Source organism: Carassius carassius, chromosome 7, assembly GCF_963082965.1.
Source record: "Carassius carassius chromosome 7, fCarCar2.1, whole genome shotgun sequence".
Taxonomy (NCBI): domain Eukaryota; kingdom Metazoa; phylum Chordata; class Actinopteri; order Cypriniformes; family Cyprinidae; genus Carassius; species Carassius carassius.
In genome coordinates this window covers 32,474,337-32,499,157 of record NC_081761.1, presented here as the reverse complement: position 1 = coordinate 32,499,157, position 24,821 = coordinate 32,474,337, and the positions used below count along the sequence as shown (strand labels likewise).

The 24,821-nt window shown below is 36.1% G+C and overlaps 2 protein-coding genes across 3 annotated transcripts; one reads left to right on the top strand and one right to left on the bottom strand.

The window, feature by feature from the left end:
* The first annotated feature begins 1,812 nt into the window (after positions 1–1,812).
* Positions 1,813–2,895, top strand: si:dkeyp-80c12.8 (uncharacterized protein LOC107963954 homolog). Of its 2 annotated transcripts, none has more exons than XM_059553310.1 (3): positions 1,813–1,952; positions 2,368–2,517; positions 2,588–2,895. In XM_059553310.1, the coding sequence occupies exons 1-3, from the start codon at positions 1,907–1,909 to the stop codon at positions 2,689–2,691; spliced, it is 300 nt and encodes a 99-aa protein (XP_059409293.1). In that variant the 5' UTR covers positions 1,813–1,906; the 3' UTR covers positions 2,692–2,895. The 2 variants fall into 2 exon arrangements, with proteins under 2 accessions (XP_059409293.1, XP_059409294.1); XM_059553311.1 differs by having other exon boundaries at positions 1,857–1,952; positions 2,392–2,517.
* Positions 2,896–4,217: 1,322 nt separating this feature from the next.
* On the bottom strand, positions 4,218–6,405 carry LOC132143166 (homeobox protein MSH-B). The gene is made up of 2 exons (XM_059553309.1): positions 6,005–6,405; positions 4,218–5,101 (listed from the first exon to the last, which is right to left on the bottom strand). Exons 1-2 carry the CDS (start codon positions 6,354–6,356, stop codon positions 4,698–4,700), a joined length of 756 nt encoding a protein of 251 aa, XP_059409292.1. The 5' UTR covers positions 6,357–6,405; the 3' UTR covers positions 4,218–4,697.
* Positions 6,406–24,821: the final 18,416 nt, after the last annotated feature.

Genomic DNA, 24,821 nt, shown 5'->3' with positions numbered 1-24,821 from the left:
TATACATATGTTAAATATAACATATAATAGATGTTTTCTAGAGAGAGAGGGAGAGAATTTATCATCCAAAAGCATCTAGTTTCCAAATAACTCTGTAGCAAAATATGTATGTATATGTACAGGTGTGTCTGAAAATTGTGAATATTGTTAAGTTCCTTTATCTTTTTTTTTTTTTTTCAAAAAGTTAAACTTATATATATTTTAGGTTCATTACATGTTACGTAAAACAATTTAAAAGTTATTTTATTTAGATTTTTAATTTTGATGATTAGAGCTCACAGTTCATAAGGGTGCTTTCACACTAGCACTTTTGGTGCGCACCCGGGTTCGATTGATGTCAGAGTTCGGTTCGTTTGGATGATGTGAACGCTGTCTTCCGTACTCGGAAGTGCACCCGCGAACCGTACCCGAGTCCGCTTAAAAACGGTGGTCTGGGGTACGCTTCATGTGAACTCTGGTACGGTTCGCTGCTCATGTGAACGCAATCATATCAAATCGCGGAAGTGAACCGCTTTTAATGACAAATTATTTGATGAAAATGTGTGTTTGTGTGTGTGTTTCACTCAGTTTCCTGATGAGCGTGATTGACGCGCTGCAAGCAGAGAGCTGTACATCTCATTTATGTTCGCCTTCAACGTTCTTTAAAGCATTTTCAGTACATTCGTAAGACAGACGCAAGTGTCGTTATGTACCGAAGCTTTATAAACAAAGCGAACAGTTCAAAAAACGTAATACATAAAAGTGCATTTGCCGCCTTCTCCTGCGCTGTCGTTACCAAGCAACGGGGTAAACAGCTGCTGGCTTGATGACTCAAATATTACATTATGAACACAGTCCAGCGGGGGCAGGGGGAAGGGGGAGCAACAGAACTCAGGTTCGGACCAGGCAAGTGAACCAAGTGTGAAAGCACCCTAAAAGTAAAAAATCCAGTATCTCAAAATATTTCAATATTTACATGAGTTTCATTAACGGCACAATATGTAAGATTTTAGATCTTTATTAGATTTTATTAAAATATCCAAAACCACTAGAATAGTGTTATATATTTTGCTGACTTGTGTACTTTCATTATCCCAAATGTTTCGAAGAATGTTTAAATCCAGAGAAATAAGCAATTATGGACCATGTCCATAGCGTAATTGTGTTGGCTGCAAAATGACGTCATACAAATTCGATTTCTGGTTTTGTTTTGTAGAAAACATGGAGACATTATGGAGATGCTGATTTCCTTTAGCACCTGCCCACAGTACCAAAACCACTTCCAAGTGGTTTGCTGACCATGATATTACTGTGCTTGATTGTCCAGCCAACTCACCTGACCTGAACCCCATATGGAATCTATGGGATATTTTCAAGAGAAAGATGAGAAACAGTGGATCCAACAATCCAGATGTGCTGAAGACTCAATAGTTCCTCAGCAGTGCCACAGTCTGATCGCTTCATGCCACACCTCACTGATGCTGGAGGTGATGCTAAAGGAGCCCGACCAAGTATTGAGTGCATAAATGAACATACTTTAAAGAACTTGAACTTTTCTGCTTTGAAAATCCTTTTCTTTTCTTTTTTGATTGATCTTAGGAAATATTCTAATATTTTAAGATACTGGATTTTTGACTTTCGTGTGCTGTAAGCTCTAATCATCCAAATGTTTTTCTTTACATGTAAAAAAAAAAAAATAAGTTACACTTTTCACTTCTTACGTTTTTGAGATGAACCTGTATATGTCTAGATTCTCTGTTACAAGACATTTTCACATCCATTTAACAATCACATCACTTAAGTTTAGTAGTGACGCACATTTCAGGATAGGAGAAACCTCCCACTGACTGTTTAAAAGTGTATCAGTCTACTTGAGTCCACTTACAGAGTGAGAAACGTCCTTCAGCAGCTATCTTTTTGTTAAGAAATGAAGCCGTTTTGCGCTGTTTGTATGCTGTTGCTTCTTACTCATGGTAAGCCTGATTGTTTGTTTAAGTTATTATATTTGGTCCAACTTCTCAAATTTTAAACTTTTCATGTAAATGCTGCGATTATTCTTTGGTCCCATTAAGAACCTTTAACATCCATGGAATCTTTCCATTCCGCAAAAAGTTCTTTATGGTGGGAGGAAAAAAGGTTCTTCAGATTAAACTAAGAAAAATTCATCTTTTAAGAATTATTTTACTGATTATTGAAATTATATATATATAATTTTTTTTTTTTCACTGATCGGTTCACTGAAAGCTTCTTTGTAAAACCAAAAATGGTTCTTCTGTGGCATCTCTGCAAAAACCCTCTATTTTATACCCGTTATTTTTGTGTTATTATATGCAAGTAATATATTTCCTTCAATCGCTAATATTTTTCTCTTCTCTTTTTCTGTCTCAGATCTTGCTCTCTTTTCATCCACAGGAATGGCATTGAAGTGTAACCTGTGTGTTTCCAAAGGGAATGGGGACCCCTGCACTCCATCAGTACAGACATGTATTTCTGACATGAAGGCCTGTGGAAACGTCACATTTAGAGCTGGTTTAACGGGTGAGTTCAGCAATCATCACAACCCTTAAACAGAAAAGAAACAGAACACTTATTTGTGTTGTTTCCACAGCACCTCCTTCTATCCGTTCCTGTATAAGCATGTCGACCTGCTGGAGCTATTTGCTCTCTCCAGAAGTGAAGGCTTTGTGCTGCAGGACTGACCTCTGCAACTAAGTCAACAAACCTGTAATCAGAATCATTAGAGACTTACGCTTTAGCTGAATTCTACCTTTCTGTAACTTTGGCGGTGTGATTATATGAATTCTTCTGAACACTTAAAGGCTCAGCAGGCAAATGTAACAACGAATTGCAACAAAAATGTTACAAACAGCAATGATGAATAACTTTTTGCAAGCAACAATAAAAGCAGTCAAGCAGTGTCTGTTGTGTTCCTACAAGGTACAGTCTGTACAGAGGTCACACAAAATGAACAAATAACCGTGAGATATCACTTTAAAATAAAGTTTGTAGTTAATAATGAATAATAAGTGCCAATGGAGGATTGAAAATTGAGACAATAGATCTTAGTCAGTGTGGCGCCATAGGCTATTTCACTTGGCAGGAATAAAACGAAGCTCAGCCGATTTACAAAAAAATCCGATTAAAACTTTAAGTGGACATAAACGCCATAAAACAGTTTTCAAAGTTGTGAGTTATGAAACTGATCTAGGATCGGTGTGTGCACAGCCTCGTTTTCAACAGTGTAAACTTCAATATGACGTCTAATGAGGTCTATCCTGTCTAAAGGCATGATTAGACTTTATTACCTTGTTATTTATTGACAGCGTCAGTCAAATGTTTTGAGACTGATATCTTATTAGGTCAGCTATGAGGATTTTTTTCTGTGTTTGTCACTCATTAAAAAGAAAGGGATACTTCTTCAATGTTTCTTTTCTTGTGTAGGTGTCACGTGTCAACTGAAAACTTGGTCGTTTAAGGCTGAAGTGGCTCAAATAGACAGTAATGGCCGTCAAAGGGTTTCAGATGGCGCCACCTCCTGGACAAATAGAAACAAGGGTAAAGGATGGAGTTTTGTCGCTACTAAAGCACACAGAAAAAAAAAATTAAAATAACAAAATACTACAATAAAATAAACTAGTTCCTCATAATAATTACATAAATATCAAATTGTGCAATAAACGAACACTCACTAAGCCTAAATCTGACCAAGCTAGTAAATTTCCCTGTGATTTTGCCCAACAAAATAAAATGAAATGAAAAACTGAGATAAATTAAAAGATTAGTTTAAAAGTTGGCACTTCAGATATCTTGACAAAAAGAAATAGCTAGATGACTCTGTCTCTGACTATTTTAGATAATTATTGTGCGAGACGGGTGAAGAAAGCTTTTTTTGTTATAAAGCGGAACACTTTATCTTTAATATTCCGCACGTTTATGTGGATCCAATGCCTGCAGGTTTTATGCATAGTCTATTTCCAAAATGTAGAAATTTAAATAAGCCTTTTAAATAAGTTTAAAATCTAATATATATATATATATATATATATATATATATATATATATATATATATATATATATATATATATATATATATATATATATATATATATATATATATATATATATATATACACGAATAAAATCGAATGACGGAAATAAGTAAATTGTTTTATCAATGCCAGAAACTACGATGTCAATAGGCATCCATGAGTTAAGACGATAAAACAGGAGACGGATAAACTTTAGAAAGAATATTTTTATTATTTTATTTTAGACTAATAAATATTTGGTCTTTCAAGGCACTTCCAACATAAGGCCAATAAGTACTTCTTCTGACGGATAACCTCCGTGTCAGATGATCTTAAAAGAGTTACACATCTACCTGCTCCACAAGAGCACGTCACTTTACAACACACACAATATACAGCAGCTTCCTTCCGGCATTTCACCTGGCTTTAGGGAATCGGCTTCAAATCTGGCATTGCCGTGCCCGTGATGATATTAGAATTAATTACAGTGATAACAAAGATTAATTAGAAACTGTTCCTCAAATTAATTCGCCTACAAAACACATGTTGTTCGTTAAATTTATCCAGCACTTATTTGTGCAATTACCAACGTTATTACATGATAGCCTAATTTCCCCTTTGAATTTCGTGTAAACGTTCATATCTGCGCAAGTCATTTCGATGTGGAAGAAGCCGTCAGATTAATGTTTTTAAGACAAATAATACATCCCATAAGACACGGGTCCGTTAAATAGTCCTGGCATAGGAACGGGCCGCGGGAAAGAGGCTGGAGGTCCGTACAGAGATGATGGAGATCCCAGAGGGAAGGGAAGCGCGAAGGGGGCCAGAAGCGGCTTGGAGGCGCATTTGAACTTCTCCAGCTCGGCCTCCTGAAGTCTCTTGGCCTTCGCCCTTCTGTTCTGGAACCAGATCTTGACCTGAGTCTCGGTGAGGTTGAGGGAGCTGGAGAACTCGGCCCGCTCGGCGATGGAGAGGTACTGTTTCTGCCTGAACTTGCGCTCGAGGGACAGCAGCTGGGAGGTGCTGAAGGGCGTGCGCGGCTTGCGGTTCGTCTTGTGCTTGCGTAAGGTGCACGGCGGTGGGCTCGGGTGACCTGCAGGAAACGGCGAAATAAATAGATACATAAATAAATATTTCGTTAGCAATACGAAAACGATTCACAACGTCTTTGAGTTTCTTCCTCACGCATTTCTGAAAACCCTTCTTTCTCTTTTGCTAAATTATCTGAAATGTGGTTTAGGCCTATCTGTTTTTTATTTATTATTATTTATTTTTTTAAACACTTTAGCTTTATTATTTTGCTGCTAAACAAATATATATATATATATATATATAAATTGTCATTTAACAATAGCAAGTTTAATATTTTTAAATAAATTATTATTTAGCTACTTTTACTGATTGATTATTAATTAGTATTGCAGTTGTTTAATATTTAATAGATACAAATATTTTGTTGTCATTGTTTTTTGTAGATTATTATTATTATAGTAGCCCAACTGCAGCAGTTTTCTATTTATTAATGAGAAAGGTATGATGGTTAGAATGTCTAAATATGGATTATTAAATATTTTTTTAAATATTATTTTAAAGCATTTTCTTTCTCTTTCGTTCTTTCTTTCTATAACATAAAACTACAAAACATTTGAATAATTTTATAAACAAACTTTAACCTTTGTCTTCCTTGCAAGCAATAGTTCTTACTGGCAGATACATATTTCTTGTTTGATAATTTTGGAAAAGGTACCAATAACCTTGAAAATATGTTTCTATAAAATAATACATTATTTATTTATAATAAAAACGCGTTCTTTTCAAACGATTAAACAATTTCTAAATGCACAAAAGTATATTGAAAACATAAATGTAGTAGCCGATATCTGTGAATAATGAGGGTGAAGGTAATTACGCATTAAAATATTATGGCGTTTACACTGTAAAAATAAAATAATAAAATAAAACTCAGTTATGAATGTAAATAGTTTTAAACTCTTACGAGGAGATGTGAAAGATGAGGAGTTTGACCAAGTGCTCTGTTCCTTATCGCTTAATTCTTCACTGTCGTCGTTTAGGCTGTCCGAAACGCTTGTCAAACTGTCCACAGAAACTTTGGTTTTGTCAGCGAAGTAAGTCCTCACTAAGTCCTGTCCCAGTCCCAGTCTCGCTGGAGAGCACGCGACCTGGCAGCTGGATTTGGCCATCAGGGATTCAACACTGAACGGGAGGTAAGTCTTCTTCACTTTATGTCCCGTGTCGGTGGTCATATCTCTCGGCTTTTGACTTTCCTCGCTGTCCGAGTCCGATTTCTCTTGAGCTGTCGTTTCAACGGGTCCCTTAGGAGGATTCATGGTGAACCATCCGCCGCAAGCTGTCCCAACAATTTCTAACAGGTTATGGTCATGCTCTGCTTCAGTAAACTTATAATAGTTCGCAAACTGCGCTCCTCCAATCAGCGCGCGCGCTCTTCCAGCTGACTAAAAGAAGTCTCGATTTGATTGGTCGGAATGTTCCACTGAGGCACTCTCGGACCAATCACCACCGACCCCTTCGAAGTCATGTGGTCAAGTTGACACCAAGACATCAAGGGGATGTTGAGAAAAATGAGTAGTTAATCGCGGATGTCTTGCTGAGATGATGTATAGATGGCCTCGGGGCTCTTGACTCCTTGGAACACAAAGTAGACCAATTTTAGCCCAATTAAACAGTGGGGAAGCGCTCAAAGTATCTGTATCCGACTGTTGAGAAGTCATTGAAAAGGCACAATGGAATTACTCCACACCAAAACTTTGGGAATACACGGTAAACAGGAAAACCGGAATGTCTCGTTCGTAAAGTTACAGTTTGTAAATGTTGTTAAGAAATTATTTTCATGTAAGATAACAAATAAATATAAATAAATAGGCTACCTACCATATAGGCTATAGATAGCCTATTTATATAGCCTATATAAAATGAATAGAGTTGTTTTATGATAGTTATTATATATATATATATATATATATATATATATATATATATATATATATATATATATATATATATATATATATATATATATATATATATATATATATATATATATATATATATATATGCTTTAGCTTATACACACACCCATATAAGCTACTAGCCTATATGTTTACTGTAGGCTACTCGAAAAGAACCACTATTTTTTTCTATTAAAAATAAAGTTTTTTTAAAGCATTTCTTTAGTATATGGAAACTTTTCATGGTTGCTTTATTGAGAAAAGCTTTTGTGAAGGCAGAAATTGATTCGAAAGGGCTGTAAGTTACACAATACTTAGGCAATTTAAGGCATGTCACGGGCTTTTAAGGTTACAAAAGGCTCAGCTGAGAAGCGAGCAGAGTTTTCTTCTCTCTCATTTAGAGCCAGACGAGCTGCGTTCTGGAAGGCGCCAGAGACGGTGGGATCAAAAGAGAAGGTACCTCGAGGAGGAAAAGGCAACAGTTTAACTCCACTTAACCAATTGTCCTCAAAATATGTAGTCCTGAGCATAGCTTCAAGGCCAAACGGTGACGTCAAGAAAATGAACCAGTACTTTCCCAAACCCGAAAAAAAAACATTGAGAGAAAGAGGACAAACTCTCTTTAGTGTTTTTAATAAGTTTGAAACTCACTTCTCTTTCCAAAAAACAACAAAGGAACATACGAACGCATGCGTATCAGTAGTATATATATATATATATATATATAAACTGCATTTTTAGGCTATTATTGTGTTAATATTAATATATTAATTTACATAAATGTTGTCATTCCAACCGATTGATTTCATTCTTGGTGGCATCTTGAACCGATTCAGATGCTCTAAAATTCTCTAAATAAAAGCCGAAAGTTCTCCCTCTTACGGGTGACAGATCTGTCACGGTGGGTCTGAAATCAAACGCACTGGTCTCCCTAAGCCCCCCTGCAATAAACGTCACCAATCTAAACGATTAATAATTGAAAAGATCAAGGAAGATCCGTTACCAACACGCTTTAATAGCTGTAATGATTGAGTCGACTGACTTTTGTAATTTAAGACTCGTTTGGAGCGAGACAAAACTTCATCATCATTACAACAAAAGGATGTGGTCTCTGTCCGCAGACTCTTCATAGCATATTTGCCCTCTGAAGGCTGGGCTTTTGTAGGCTGCATAATTTATATAGCCAATAACTGCTCTTTTCACATGGAGTCACTTCCAATCATTTTCAAGCTTGGTTGAAACCACTCAGTCAGTTCATAAAACCAGAGGCCAAGTCAAATTTAGCAGCATCAGAGCAACTCACTACACACTTTAAATGTTGGTCATTGTGAGCTTGACATTCCAGGAATTCTCTGTCTGTTTGAATATTTACACGATCATGCATGCATCTGACTAATCTTTCTTACAGTTTGGTTAATTAGACAGTTCTTTCCCTTTCCATGTTTAATCTTTAAAAGTGAACGCATTTTATTTTAAAAATAAAAATGACATGACCAATTGCATGACTTCTTCAGGTCACCTTACGTGCCATATTTTATAAAAAAATAAAAAAATTAAGACAAGTATATATTTGTTTAAAAAATATTTTTTATATTTGAAGTATTATTTTTAAATTACAAAGCTATTCTATTGATTTTAACAATACTGAATCATATTTTTCTTGGTTTTGTAAGTAGTATGAACAAAATACACTGAAATCTATGGAACAAACCTTGATTCTCAGCTCATTGTTCCTTGCAGTGTCCTCCTGGTGCCATTTATACCTGTGTTTACATCCTTCACCAATGCATTCTTACCATAGCAATTTATAATTTCCAGTAAATAATATACACATGAGCTCAAGAGGCAGACCGTTACTCAAGTTGTGGCAGAGACAGTGACTAATGCTTGAAAAGAGAGATAAGGAGTTTAACACTGGGGAATAACTGACACTATGAAACAGATGACAGATGAGGGGGTTTTATATTTGTCCAGAGCTGAATGCACTGGGCGTATTCTGCTCATTACTGTAATGTCTCAACAAAGGTTCAAACCCACTATGTGACAGATCTATTACTTTCTGCAACAAAACTCTTTGTGTTCAATGAGTGATGGAAGTGTCCTATAGTGTAAGACAGACAGTGTTGTCCATTGAGAGTGGACTTGCACACTAGATTCGTTTCCTTCAGGCTGTTTAGTATTCTGAAATTTAATTAATAATAAAAAAAAACCTTCAGAGAGAATAACAAATAAACTGTAACTTTGTTCAAAAATTGTGTAAGCTGCCTACAGAGAGAGAATATTTTAAGTCATTATACCACGCAACAGGTTTTTTGAACAACTTGATTTTTGTGGAAATTTAAAATGCTCCTTTCACACCTAGAATGATAACCGATAACTATAACAATAACTACATTAATAGCATCCAACACAGAACAAAATTCTGTTTATTATAAGTGCATGCTGCAGTCATATCATATGCTGCTTTTAAAGTTGAGTGGATTCTGATTGGTTGTCAATGTTTTTATTGTGCATCAGCTGGAAAAAAATAGTTCGGAAAGTGATTCCAATGATGTTGTTCCTTTGTGCCGTTAATGTTATAGTTGTGGCATAAACTTCCCAACAGAGTGCTTTTTTTCAGTTGTGCTGGTTCCAAAAGTATATTTCCCATTCACTTTTCCCATAGCAAGAAAAAACAAAACAATACAAATAAACAAACAAAACAACAAACAACAAAAACACTTAAGTAAAGCATTGTGAAGCAAAGCAACCCAAACAAGGGGAATCAAAACATTACAGACTTTAATTTGAAGTAAAAAGTGATTGACAGTCGGAACAAAAAGACAAAGGTATGAGACGGCATACTTAATGGCTTTAGGGAGGGAAAGAACTACAATCCCATGAAGCATTGCAAATGAAATTAATCAAATTAAAAACAATGGGAAATATATAAAAATAATAGTTTAAAGTAGAGGTAGCTATAGAAACTAAATATGCATATAATATGCATGCTGTGACTGTCTGATTTATGGAACTTTCTGTATGGCATCATGGGTAATGTAGTTTTTCACCAGGGATTCTAGGGTTAAACATAATTATTTTAAACGTAAGCTGAATTAATGCAGACAGATGGGTTCAACAAAAGCATAAATCAATTAACAACCTCAGCGCTCACAACAGGTCTTATCAGTATGGTTAAAAATAAATTTTTCCTATGGAGGACGTTAGTGGAGCTTTTATTTCCGGAACCCAAATGTTACACTTTGTTCTCACAAAATGAAGATGTGTCACATTCCACACAAATTTCGGAGGCAAAGTTACTTATCACTGTGTGATTATCAAACTTTATAGTTGTCTTACTTAAAGCAGTATCACATATTTAAATATTACATTTTCTCAATATATGTATGTGTTTTTTATGCATTGAGTACTGTGGTCTATTGTTGGTCCTGTATCTCATGCACTTATTGCAGGATTATGAGGTTCTGTTTTTTTCTGATTTAGGATGTTGCCTATGTAGGCAGCACATTAGGTTTTGGAACAGAGCCTACAAGTGTCTATGTTTGTGAATGCTACTGTGACAGTTCTATATTTACACCAATCAACCATGAATAGTTATGTGTGTGTGTGTGTGTGTGTGTGTGTTAGTGTGTACGAGCACGCACTGTGGCGACTCCATGGTCACTCATGCTAACCAGGAATGTCTCCACACTTTCATAGGTAGTTAGTGGCCAAAGATGCACTGTTATTTCTCATGAAGACTCCCGCAGCTGCCTAAATTACGCTTTAACTGCCGGGGTCACATCTCAACCGCGGGCTATTGTATGAATTCCAGCACTTGGAAGGTCTTGGAGTGGGTATTTTTCTTTTGGCTGTAGACTTGAGTAAGACTGCAATACGAAACTGTGCTTATTTGTGGCACAGCTGAATATACAAATTGACCTAAATCATCTTAATACGCTTCACAGTTCATGCCACTAACAGATAGATTTTGAGTTATGGGTACGTGACTGCAAAACTTGAAAATAGTATCACTCCACACATTCGTTTTCATTGGACTTCATCGTGAATTAATGCCCCCCCCCCCTCCCCAGTCAAATAACGTGATTTGCATATGAATTCAGTTTCAAGTTGTTACGCACGAGTATTCGTGAATGTCTTGTTAAAGAAGGCATGACAGAAAAGTGGATCTTTGTGAGTTGAGAATAACCTCAAACCTGTGGAACATGAGAGGAGGATCTTATGTTTTTTCAAATGTTTTACTCATTAAAAAAAGCTTTGTTCAATGTTACTGATATTAAAGTTTTAGTAGAGGTAGGATGTATTGCTTTGGGGCTGAAAATCTGAAACCTTCTGAGGGTTGAGTGTTTTTAGGAGATCATAAAATTACTTTTTAAATTCTTCGGTATTCTTATGATGGCATTTTATTTTCCTTTTTTATAGGCCCACTGGCATCTCCTTCGGCTTGCCATCTGGTGTCATTTGATTATGTGGGAGATCAGGCATGAACAAATATGTGTGCTTGGTTCTCCTGAGATTACAATTTGAAAGTTTTACCATGAAAAAGCCGGGCACCAGGGGGCCGGTGGGTTGAAATGACTCTTTGAATAAACACTCTTTGGTCTTTCTCAATGAGAATAGAGAGGGAGCGCTGAGCTTTTAACAGCGTTCACAGGACACGAGGCAGGAGGTCGGAGCCGCTGTCTCTGGGCAGATGTCTGTTTCACAGTGTCTGCGCTGATCCTAGAGCAGTTTTCTAGTTTCTTTTCGGTCAACAGTTAGATTTCTGAATCAGGTGAGTTAGAAGTTGCTTCAAGTTTAGTATGAAAGATTGGCTTCCAGCCAGAACCGAGTTTATTTTATTAGTTACTGAGGCTAAAGACCTTGGGAAAAGTTGTTCTTATGACAAATACAAAGTTCCTCTGTAAGTTTGCATGAGTAGGAACTTCTGTCCATTCCATCTAAACATTACATGTATTGGGTTTTCTCAGTTAGAGTTTAAATACGAATGTAAAAACAAGTAAATATAATAAAGACTAAATATATTTGAATATATTTTAAATTAAGCATTACATTTAATTTAATTAAATTTAATAATTTGGACAAGACTTTGTGGGATTTAAAAATGAGATAAATAATAAAATCTTATTTAAATAAACATATAATACAAATATTAATATGTTTTAGATACAGTAGTCATCTTAATTTAATATTTTAAACCCTCTGGGCGAATTACATAGTTAAAAACTATAAATATCTGAATATATTGTAAATAAAAACTAATATCGTAGTCTAAAAAAATATCTGGGGGAATTAAAAGTAAGGAATAAATCCTAAAAATGCTAAAACATCATAAAAACATCTGAAAATGTTTGATAAAAAAAAATATTTTAATTTAAACATGAAAAAAAAAACTGTGGGGTAATTAAAAGAGACAAATAAAAAATAAATTACAAAAATGATAAATAATAACTAAATAATTAATAACTAAATAATAAATAATATATATATATATATATATATATATATAATATATTTGGAAAAAAATGGAAATTAATTGGTGAATTTTGGTGAGTAAGGTCTTTATTAATAAGATAAATAAAGAAATGAATAATACCATTTCGAAATAATAAACACTAAACAATGCAGTAATATATTTATAGAAGTATTTTAAATAACTTATTTCTATTGAATAATAATAAAAAAAGAGAAAAAAAAGGAGGTTGAAAATTTAATTAATTGGAAATTAATTAAATACATATTTTACAGTATATGCACTTATCTCTCAAAAGGTTTTCCCACCCTGGTTGAGTTTTTTTCTTCTACCTCTCTCGGACAGGAGGTGTGCGAGAAAAAGAGGGTAAAGCTGAGCGAAGGGAAGGGGGAACTCGGTGCTTTGTAGTTCTATTGCTTAATGAGGTAGAAAACACAATTGCACTTTTCTGAGTGTGATAATTGTCTGCAGGGTGATGTAAATGAGATGCGTGGGTAATGCCTTAAAGGGATGTGTGTCTTGCTGTGTGAGGAGAATGAGGAGGAGAGGGAGGGGAGGGTCGAGAGGAAGATCACAGGGCCAGTAAGCTTACATTAATCCACCTTACAGGTAATTGACTTGTTGCATTTCAAAGGCTCTTCTGAGGTCTGTTATCAAGAGTTGGGTAATTAGCAGTAGCTATGAGGAATTGATTAAGAGATTAGACCGCTGATGACTGCTTTCACATCCACATTGATAAAGCAGTGTGGGTAAACTAAAAAACGCTCATATTTTCTAATCTGAGCTCTTTACATAGTCAGTCTTGTGAGGCATCATGAGCATAATAATGACACAAACTATTGCAAAAAATTGCAAATATATTTTTGTGAATGAAATATAATATTTAAGGCAGTAGTGTGTGTGTGTGTGTGTGTGAATATGTATATATATACATATGCTAATATGCTACACACAGACACACACACACACACACACACACACACACACACACACACACACACACACACACACACACACACACACAACAAAGTTTATTTTTTATTTATTTAATTAAAAAAATACTATTTCAGTTTTTCTTTAATGTATTATTAGCTGTTTCTTTTTGTTTTTTTGCAAAATGTATTAGCAAATTCAAAATAGTTTCTACATCAAATATTTTTGTTCAGGATTTTTGAAAGAAGTCTCTTTTTCTCACCAAAGCTGCATTTATTTAAGAAAAATACAGTAAAACTGTAATCTTGTGAATTAATATTATGGATAAAAATAACTGTTTTCAAATTGAACATTTTCTTTTTTATGTAATTTATTCTTGTGATGGCAAAGCTGAATTTTAATCAGCCATTACTCCTATCAATTCATTTTATTATCAATGTTGAAAAGTTTTGCTGCTTAATACTTTTGTCAACAACTTGATCATTTTTTTTTGTTTATTATTAAGAAGAGCATTTATTTATGTCATTTGTCATCAGTTCAATTCATTCTTTCTGAATAAAAAGTTTTTTTCAAGAACTAAACTAAGCCAAATAGGTACATCCATTAAACTGAAAACTGACACATAATGACTTGTTTTGTCATGTCCTCACTTGTGTTGTTTATAAAAATACTTTGACCATTTTCTCTATTTGATTAGGTGATTATCATTCATGGCAAACCACCTTCAGACTCCAAACAAACATAATTAGCTCATTATGCCGAAGTGGCTTGTCAGACTGTTCTCACACTACAAATTTCCTTTGTCCGTGAGCGTTTCTAAAGTTTTTCCACTCAGCATCTGCCATGCATGACCCTTTATGCTTATATCTGCATTCTAATAGATGTTTTCCCGCTGAGACATTCATTTCTGTGTCCTGTCTGTCCACACGTCTGTCCACACGGCTATATATTAGCCGCCGCTCTTGTTTTGTCCCAGTTGACGTTTGCTATCAGCCCCATATATAATGGTGTAAGAAAGAGAGCTCTAATATTTAGTTGCACGGGGATTTGTCTTTCCCATTCCGCAAGCTTTTCCACAAGGCTGCTGTTACTAAGTGGCGGTGAACTGAAAGGCCTCGCATCCTCTTTTCATCCTCTCCGTAGGGCGCTTTGGCTAACAGCTCTGGCAGCTGCTGTGATCTCTATTTGCCCACTGAGCTCTATAGTCCTCTCTCCGCAGGTGAGGTAAGACTCAAAGGACTCTCTAATAATCTCTCTCTCTCAAAGTCGATGGCGACTGACTTTGTGGGTAGCGTTTTCTCGCAAAGCGGCCTGCTGAATGCGAATGGCGCTCTTAATTGTTCGTTATTCCATCGGCTGGGAAATTACAGACAGTTGCCTGGCTGGTTTGGCGCAACATGTTTGGAAGAGGTGTGGTATCTTCCTCAAAGCACTCCTCTGTTTTTCCTCTCTCAATGCTCCCTGGCAAGACAATCTATTCATACGGTTACTTAAGTGTAATTGCCTTCCTTTGAAGCCTCTTAGAAGCAAATGATTTGCTTTGCCCCGGGGGCGGCCACGGTCAAATACCCGTCCCATCCTTGTCCCGTCCTCACGCCCCCCCTCCCCGAAGGGTTGACACTGCTGGCCTGCCCAGCAAGAGGGCAGCTCCCTCAAAGAGAAGAAATAATACAGCCCGGGCTGCTCAATTTCTCCTCCTTTTCATCCTCGTCTTTTAAAGTTTTATTAACAACAGCTTTTTCTCGTACGGTGGCGGGGTGCGGGGCGACGGGACGGCGGGCGACTCCTGGCGAACCCTCAGGTGCTCTCACTGCTCGCTCAATGGCTCCCTATGTGTGCTGACAGGTCAGCAATGCTCTTTAGCAAAAACCCCAGCTTCAGGAATGTTAGATTTAGCTTTTATTTTTGAGATGTGACCGCAACAAGTTGCCAATAAAATATTTGTCAATTAAAATGCTTATTTTAAATTATATTAAATGTGTTTATTTATTTTATTCTATGTTAACACATAATAGATTTTAAAAAATAAACGAATAAATAAATTGGCAGATATATTTCTGTGGAAGCCATGATACTTTTTTCACGATTTGTTGATGAACAGAAGTTTCAAAAGAACAGCATTTCTTTGAAATCTTATTTTGTTTGTGACTTTTGATTAATTTAATACATGGCTGAATTGAAGTATTGATCTCTTTCCCAAATGAATGAATTAATAAATAAATAAATATTACCTAAACATTTACATGGTTGTGTATACAGCCCACTAAGTTTTGAATAAGAGGCATAGAGTATATTCATTAAACTGAAAAAAAAAAGAGGTTTCTGTCATGTTCTTACTTGTGGTTATGAAAATAATATTTTTTTTTCCACCTATGCCGTTAGGTAATTATTCAATTTATCTGACATGCTTGTTAGGTGTAAATCCACTATTTTCATTTTTGTGATTTCCATATTCCCTAATGTTTTATGAATCCATTTTGAAGGATTTGTATTGCAAAAAGTAATATGCAAATATTCTGAAACTGACTTATAATAAATAATACTTTTAATCTGTCATGTATCATGTATATATTTCAAATTAATAATCAATTTGGAAGTATCAGTGGACTTTTGTTAAATATTTGTATATGCGTGTGTTATTTTATATCAATATTATACTTTATAAATAAAATAAATATGAATCGGATAACATTTTGGTTGTATCATTTAAGACAAAAATGTTTCTTATATATTTATATTTCAAATATTTGCATACAGATATTTATGTATTTGTACTTTTCTATCAGTATTATTCTTGAAATACAGCTACAAGCAATGTTTTTCTCACAGAATCATCATCATGTATGATGCTCATTGCAGGAGAGCAACTTTAGCTGTTTTACTGATTGATTAATTTATTTATTGATTCGTTCATGTATTAACTCATAGCCATCCTTTGGGTCTGTGGGTGTCTCTGGTGTTGCATTGGGCTTACTTTCACATCTTGAAGATTTTAAGAGGATTTACTGTAAAGTAATTACAGGCTCACTCATGACAGTAAAGCACCCATTGCTTTTTTTAATTAATATGAACAGCAACATCTAATGCATAAAATAGTTCTGGCTCCACAAAGATCCCTCCAACCCCAAATGCCAGAAAGCAGCATTATCTCAGCCTTGGTATTCCTGAGAGCCCGTGAGCACTTGTGTGTGTGTGTGTAAGCATCCAGCAACACTAAACCAGGTTGTGAACATGGCATTTTCCTTGTATCATTTGCTTTGAGGTTTTTAAGAGAGAAGCATTCCCCAATGTCAGGCCAGATGGTAACGATTCTGGAGCGAATTACGAGGCCAGGCAATATACCTGTGGGCGATGCTTTATTTTTTATTTTTTCACAGCTCCATAAAAGAGCTCAGTAATTTAATTTTGATCTAATTTATCTAATATCACTCCAACGCAGGGTACTTTACGCAAAACTAGGCTTCTTGCTGGGCACATATCTTCTTGATCTCCTGTTGAAATAGCTTGTATTATTTAACTCGGAGGATCCAGAGAGGGTCAAGCTGGCTGGAGACGTGGTGGGTTAGCTTTGAATTTACTTAATGGATGTCCCTGGGCACTTGGGATTTTACAATAATATGCTTCTCCACAGAGGTAGACTCCTATGCTTGCGTGTCTAGTATTGAAGCCCGAGGAACTTGGTGGGCTCGCTTGAACTTTATAAGAGCAACTCTGGGTTTCATAATAAACTAAACACTCTTAAAAATATTGGCATCTACAGTTCCATGAAAAACATCCACGGAGCCTTTCTATTCCACAAACTTTTCTTTATAGTTTAAAAAATAAAAGTTTTTTAGATTAATCAACTTTTCTTCAGGTTCATTAATGCCATCGATGGTTCAATAAAGAACCTTAGATATCAAATGGAACCTTTCCATTCTACAAAAGGTTCTTTTTAGTGGATAAAGGTTCTTTTTTTCCAAATGTTCTTCACTTTATTAAAAAATAAACACTCTTTGGCGTCCGTGGTTTCACAAACAACCTTTAACATCCATGGATATTTTCCATTGCTCAAAAGATCGCTTACAGCGAAAAAGCTTCTTTAGAGCTTTCAAATGTTCATCACATTGAGACAAAATGGTTCTTTTAATGACTGTTCACTGAATGGTTCTTTGGGGAACTCAAAATATTTTTAGTTTTTTTTGTTCTGTGTATGGCATCGCAACCCCTGTTTAATTATGGCCAGTTCATCTACTTTTGGATTTGATATGGTGGCTCCATTTGAACTCAAGAGAATGGATGTGTCCATGTGAATGTCTGAACACAGACAGCCCTTCATGTAAACATTACTAGGTTACGTGAACTCATGTTCCTTCTACTTTCTAAGATTTATCTGCATTGCATGTCATCCTTAGGTACAACACGGAAAAGCAATAAACCCACAACAAGGCTAAATAACGGAGCATTTTTAGCTCAACATTTCCATTAGCGGTTGTTTTTTTCCCAGCAGTGAGGGAACTTGTGCACAACTGGCAACCCGCTGTGTGAAATCACTCACTCTAATGGCACAACACACGTGTTTGTTACAGGAAATCGTACAGCCGCTCTATAAGTATTCTGTCGGTGATAAAACCAAATTGCATCATGATGTTGGGTCAAATAAATGAGAACACGGCCTCCTCCCCTCCGTGTAATTAGCTCCAGGAAAAGTTGCTCTTCCACGCTGATTTGGAACCGGCTTCTCCCGCTCGACTCCCAGTCGCAAACATTAACAAGAGCAACCGCAGAACTTGGAAACAAATACCTCTGATATGAGCCAAATGATTGTACTGCAAAGTAATTGCACAATTAAATCGAACTGGATAAACTTGTTGAAGAAGTTGCTCTTTAAAGCTCACCACTGTTGCTGTTTGACTTTTCATGATTAGGACTGGGATGGAAACTGGTCCTCGTTCAATAAAACAGCACAGACTCCCCTCGAGCAGTTGAGTCGTTGCTATTATCCGTACAAATATAAACACAAAATACCCTCAGCGCCCCAATCATTGTAAATTAAAGAACCTAGCGACCCTAATGAAACTGCTGCAGTGCTGTTTTTATGTGTAAGGTGTGCTGCTAAACAAGCCATTTGATAGGACTACTTTATGCATGCAATGTGTGTTAATGTGCATCAGACTTGTCACTTCTAGAACCAGTTGTCCATTTTAATGAAAAGAATAATGAACATAAAAAAGAGAAAACAAAAAACTATAAAAAAGATTTTTTTTCTCTGTATCCAGTTCACTCTTTTTAATATAACAAAATATGTCAATTGTGCCATAAATGTGTTGACTGCATGATTGAGAATCATAATTTATAATGTCTTGAATCATAAATTGATTCCTTTAAATCGGATCTTTTTCAAATGACTCACTGACCCAGTGATTCATTTGAAGTGGTTAAAAGATTACAAGGAAAGTTTAAAAGTGAATAATCGCTTACATTTTATGATTTATTGCTTATATGATTATCCTCTTTTGTAAGTTGCTTTGGATAAGAGCATCTGCTCACTGAATGAATGTAAATTTCTGTTTCTTGCTTTTTTTTAAGCAAGATTTACAATAGAGTGTCATTTAATTGATTTTATAATGCTTTTGAAGCTTATAGACAGTACATGTGTGTGTGTGTTTGTCCACAAACTCATTTAAGTTTGAATGCAACTGATGCATCCTGATCTGACATTCAGTTAGATACTACGAGCACTATAGTAAACAAACAATGTTGATTATAATACAACTCTCAAACGACCATAGGATGTTGTAATAAAAAGTCATTTAGATATGCATCCATTGTGCATCTTCATCACTGTGTTTCTTCTTACAGAATCCATCAAAGTTTCTTAGATGACAAACAAACTATAACATGATGGTACAACAGGAATTAGGGAGTATTTAAGTCTTGCCTGGCTCTGATTTTCTGGGTTTTATGAAGCCAGTCTTTCTGTTTTTCTTCTGACTGTGTGCATTAGACACATTCTTCATCCCTCAAAATACTGGATGCAGTAGGGCAAAAGCCCTAACAAGCCTCCTCTTTGACCCTGTCAGTGCTTTTTTTTTAATTCACTGGAAAGGCTTTAAAGTCCATAGGATTTACTCTGAAGAAAACTGAAAGAATCCCTGGGAGAAGAACAATGAAGCGTCCTTGATGATTTTTTGAGAAAGCCTGATAATGATTTATGACTGAAATAAGACCCGAAAAGCTTCGCAATAAGAGGGAAGTAAATTCAATTCTTGATGTCAGAGAACATCAAAGGCCTGCTGTGTTTTAAAGATGTAGTTTACCCCAAAATGAAAATTCTGTCATCATGCATTCATCCCCATGTCGTTTAACTAACCTGTATGACTTTCTTTTTCCATGGAAAACAAATTGTTAAGCTGAATATTTACGCAAAGCTTTTCTTGACAATTAAAGTCTACAGTAACCAGACGATTTAAAGAAATTGAAGTCTGCCATGAAAATATCATATGCGCTTATCCAGATTTTACATCAATGATAATATAATAATGATGCTGTTCCAAGAAAGAAATAAAAGCATGTTTCTGTAAATGATGGCAAACTGTTTTATCTTTAGTTTAGTTTTAGTAAATTGAAAAACTCCTGAAATATGCTCGAAACTGCTGCAACTGTTACAAAAATAGTTTTTTTTAAATATAAACAAACTTTCTTTATGCTAAACAAATTTAAACGTAAATAGAAATAAAATTGATATGGCCTATAACTTAAAATGAAATGTTTTAATATGACAAATATCTATCTGTCTGGTAATATATTTCTTTTTTTTTTCTCTCCAGTGGGGATTTCCTAAGACTTTTAAAATACTTTCTCTCATTCCCTGTTTTCAGAACAAGTTTTTCTGTAGTGGAAGTAATTTCTTCTCTTGGGCCTGAAAACAATATAAACACACAGAACAATAGGAGCTGGGGTGTTTGGGCTGCTCTATTGTCTGTGGGTCCTTCAAGCCCATAATCATGCTGTTTGAGGTTATATGGAGCTCATCCTACTTTTATTCTCTCAAACTGTGTCTCCAGCACAGTTCAATAATACTACATATGCAGTCAGTTCTGCTATCTTTGTTTGTTTTGAAATATCAATTATTCTTATGAATGTGTTGCATGTATAGATCTTCAAAACTTTCATTTTTATTCCAAATATCCTTGATCGGAATAGGAAATCACATTTTCAGTGTGGTAGGCAAATAGAAAAACATCGGTTGTTTCTATTAAAACATGCTGATGTGGAATAGCTCTGTAGACTGCCACAGCAATTTAGCATAATAATTGATGCCAAAAGTAATTTTCTTGCAAAAAATGGCCACAAATGCACAAATTGCAGCACTTCTGTGGCAATAAAACATGGATACATCAACAAAGAAACAATATGAGCTAATGCTACAACAGTAAACTAATGCAGTTCAATTTGTTTAAATGTAATTATCTAACAGCAGGCATTTTCCGGTTAAAGCCAGTTTTTTGATTATGCAGTAGTCAGAGCATGCAATTGCAACAGGGCACAGAAGAATAATAATAGCATTTTATAATAAAACCAGACCAGAAATCTATTTTTGATATCTGAAACCTAACATTCAGACAAGTAAGGCAACTTGGACAGTAGGGCAAAAATTTCTTTTCCATTCATCATAGGTTTTTAACATGCCACATGGCTGCGTTATGTACAGTAATGACGTGAAAACAGAGGTGTAAAAGTCAAATTAACTGCCAGATGTGAGTGCAGTGAGTACTGATGAGGTTGTAAAGACATAAACAACACAATGCACCAGCAGATAAACACACTTTCTGTGAGCCAATGCAATGATTTTAGCTAGGCCTCCTGATGTGAGCTGAGACAAAGCCAGCTTTTCAGAAAATCTTTTTTTTAGCTCAAAAAGAAAAATATGCATAAGTTTACATGTTATATGTGCACAAACCCTGCTGTCCTCCTCCGAAGCTGCTCTGAGACTGAAAGCCAAGCATCCTCTGTGTGTCTGACTAATTGACCCCTGGTTCCCTGGGGGTCAATCAACAGAGGCTAAAGCCACTGGGCCACTAACAAGCAGCTCTCGTAAAGCAATCCATAACAAATGGGCAATTTGAAACACATGCTATTGGATATATTTACGACTCCATCAAAAAAGCGGTTCTGATGACCCCCTTCATTTTTTGTTTTTTTAAGACAAATGGGTCATTCTATTTCCTTCCCGAAATGTCACACATAAAGTAAATGCTTCGTAATCGACATGACTTGTGTCTAAACAACATCCAAATACATTTTTATTATTAGCCTCGTTCAGCACAACATGATTGCGTTAGACTGTTGAGGACGGGAGGATTAGGCTTTATATTAAAAACAGCTGGGCCGTTATTCTTTGATTGTCCTCATCAAAATGATCCGACGGAACACCGCGCGGTCACACATAATCAACAATCACGGCCGTCACCGTCACACGAACGTAATGCAAAGAGAGCCGGCAATGGCAATTTACTTGCATTTCAGTCATTTGATTTGCTACAAAATTGTGATTTTTGGATATGTTCTCCCAGACTGCTGGAATTCCACGGTGTGTTCTGGAATTTCAGACCACTCAAAAGTGGCTTGATTGTCTTTCTTTTTTTTTCAGATCCTGGCATGCCTGTTTCTGGAGAAGGCCAACTGTCATTCCCAGTGGGGTTATCAGACAAAGCACTTCATGAACTGTGCAGCCACTGGCCTCAGACCAGCTGAAACTGCTTAGCCCCAGTCGTAAAGCAAAAGGTCTCTTCAAGCGATCCATAAGTGCTCCTATCCCCAAGAGTGGAGGCCGCGGTCTGTTCAAGCCACGCAGGAAAGCTTGAAGGAAAACAGCATGGCAGACAAGTCAGAAGATCAAAGACCCCCTCAGACGACAGACCCCGTCTCCAGACATCCAATCTCTTCCCCTTCATGGTTCTAATTAGCAGATGGTGGAGAAATGGCTCATATTATGGTTTTATCAATTAGAGAGAGACGTTCATATCTTTCTTTCTCTTGCTGTCGGCTCATGAGCATGGCATAGAAAGATGAACTGAGAGAAGGAAAGGCATATTGGAAGAGAACCGCTGCTTTGCATTTAATCTGAACAAATTAGTTCACCATGGAAAAGGAACATTTGGGTATTTTCTTTTCTGATGACTTTCAGTCTACAGATGTGAGTCGATGGTACATGCAACAAAAAGATCTTATCTTCTGTCGGGATAGTTTCTATCATTATCTACTCACTCTCATGACATTCCAGCCCATATGCAGTTTTTTTCTGCAGTTCAAAAAGACAAATTCCAAATAGCTATTTTTTTTCTTACAACAGCATTAGTTTATAATGATCACATATGTTAAGCTATATGCTACAAGGACTTTATATGAAAAATCCGTATGGCACTTAAAAAACTTATTTTTTTCTTGGTGACATAAATGGAGGCGTGTGTCAATTAATGGAAAAAGCGAATAAAAGGGCCACAAGGCTCATGCACCATTGAAAAAAGAAAAGAAAAATGACACAAGTGAACACAGTTCTTGTGAGAGGTTTGTCAGAGGAGTTAGTCAGTTGTGCTTCTGTGTGGATTGGGACTGGTCTTCCGGGTCAGTCATGTTGTTTTGGGGTGCTGTACTTACGTTCACACACAGTTCGGTTATAGAGTGATAACAATATGTGACAAGTGTCTACGTGAACGTACAAGAAAAAAAGTTGTTTGTCTTGTTATATTGAATTCAATTCAAGTTTATTTGTATAGCGCTTTTCACGATGCAAAGTTTTGTATGATGTCTGAGGATTGGCATCATCTCAGGTCTTCTGGGAGGTTAGTATCATCTCTTCTCAGGTGTTCGTTCATCTCAGGTTTTTGTAAGGGCTGGATCCAGACTGAAGCTTGTGCAATTCAATCACGCATGCGTGACCCCGGTCTCCACTCTTAATGGCTTTGTCGGTTAATTAAAATTTGACGGATGAACTTGCTTCTCAATTGGACTCTTGTAGCAAAATGTGTTATGACATTTGACGTATTTGAAATATCTATATTCTATATTTGATCTGACGGTTAGCGTAAATTTTGCACTTCAGGAAACGTTTAATTGCTTTTTTCTCAGTCTTGTATTTTATTATTATTATTTTTAAATAGCCTATGGGTTTGGAATGACATGAAGGAGAGTAAATAGGCTTCATATTATTATAATTGTTTATTTATTTAACTAAAACAGTAATATAAGCTGATTGTATTTGGCTGGAGTGGCATTGCCGACTAAGCTTCAGTACATGATGAAAACATGAGGTCATGCTAAGAAATAAACATAGGCTTGCCTCCAATAAATGACATGAATGTCCGTGATTGAATAAAAATAGATAATAAGCATTATTAGAGAACTTTGGGGCCCCAAAGTGAACAATGTAAAAAGATGAAGGAATATAAAACTTGCAACTGATTTCCGAGAGTGACAACTTTGATTTATTAATAATGCTTTCAGAAACTGACTAAATTTATAGTCTGCCGTCAAGAAGATTTTACATGCATGCTGCTTTTAAGTTATATTTTATTGGAGTCACCAGTGCACTTAATTTACAAGGCATCTTAAGCATTCAAAATATAACCTGACACTGGTTTGTTTAACGAACAAATCCGACATGTTCAAAGTGACAACCAGATGTCACACTGAAAAGATGAAACTAGGCTGAGCTCATCGAAGACAAAAAAATCTCATTAATGCTGCCTTAATCATGTCAGAATGATAAAAAGAGTTCATTCTAACACCACCTCCATGATGTCATTTACCAGTAAGAAATACAGACTTTCTAGTTTTTAAACATGTCGGGAAGAGAAAAATGGCTGAGGCAAATTGATATTAAACACAATAATAAATTATGATTTAATATAACCTGAATAATGCTGAGGTTGTTATTCATGTCATTCTCTTCTGACCTCCTGAGCTCTTCTGAGTCCATTAAAACATCTTGTTTTGGGACACTTTGTATGCCAGACCCTTGGAGACACTCTGAACACAGTGAACTTTAGCAGTTGGCTAAACGCTGTCAACGCTCGGCCTCAGTGGCCTGACTCACCTTCTTAATTACCCATCATCCCCTGCACAGCCAGGCCCTCACAAATTACACCCCATTGAGGACGAGTGATAGAGCTGTCAGTGAGTACTCAGTGTTTCTTAGCGGGAGAGGGCCATCACACATACACACAGACCTGCTGAGCAGGCAAGAGCTGGTGCCAACATCAGAAACACTCCCCAAGCTTTCTTCAGTTTCAACACAGAGGAACAATGACTGCGGTGACACTGCCATAATAGAGAGAGCGAGAGAGGAGAATAGTGTGTGTGAGGGGGGCAAAGAGAGAGAGCCTGGGAAATGATGGATATGATGGAGGACTCTAAGTATTATGAGATCTCTACTGGGA

Excerpts from the sequence above, each read along its gene's own strand:
- LOC132143166 (XM_059553309.1), bottom strand. The coding sequence starts at position 6,356 with ATGAATCCTCCTAAGGGACCCGTTGAAACGACAGCTCAAGAGAAATCG. Across the intron at positions 5,102-6,004 it reads CTCATCTTTCACATCTCCTC|GTCACCCGAGCCCACCGCCG; the intron begins GTAAGAGTTTAA and ends CGTTTCCTGCAG.
- si:dkeyp-80c12.8 (XM_059553310.1), top strand. The coding sequence starts at position 1,907 with ATGAAGCCGTTTTGCGCTGTTTGTATGCTGTTGCTTCTTACTCATG. Across the intron at positions 1,953-2,367 it reads GCTGTTGCTTCTTACTCATG|ATCTTGCTCTCTTTTCATCC; the intron begins GTAAGCCTGATT and ends TTTCTGTCTCAG. Across the intron at positions 2,518-2,587 it reads ATTTAGAGCTGGTTTAACGG|CACCTCCTTCTATCCGTTCC; the intron begins GTGAGTTCAGCA and ends TTGTTTCCACAG.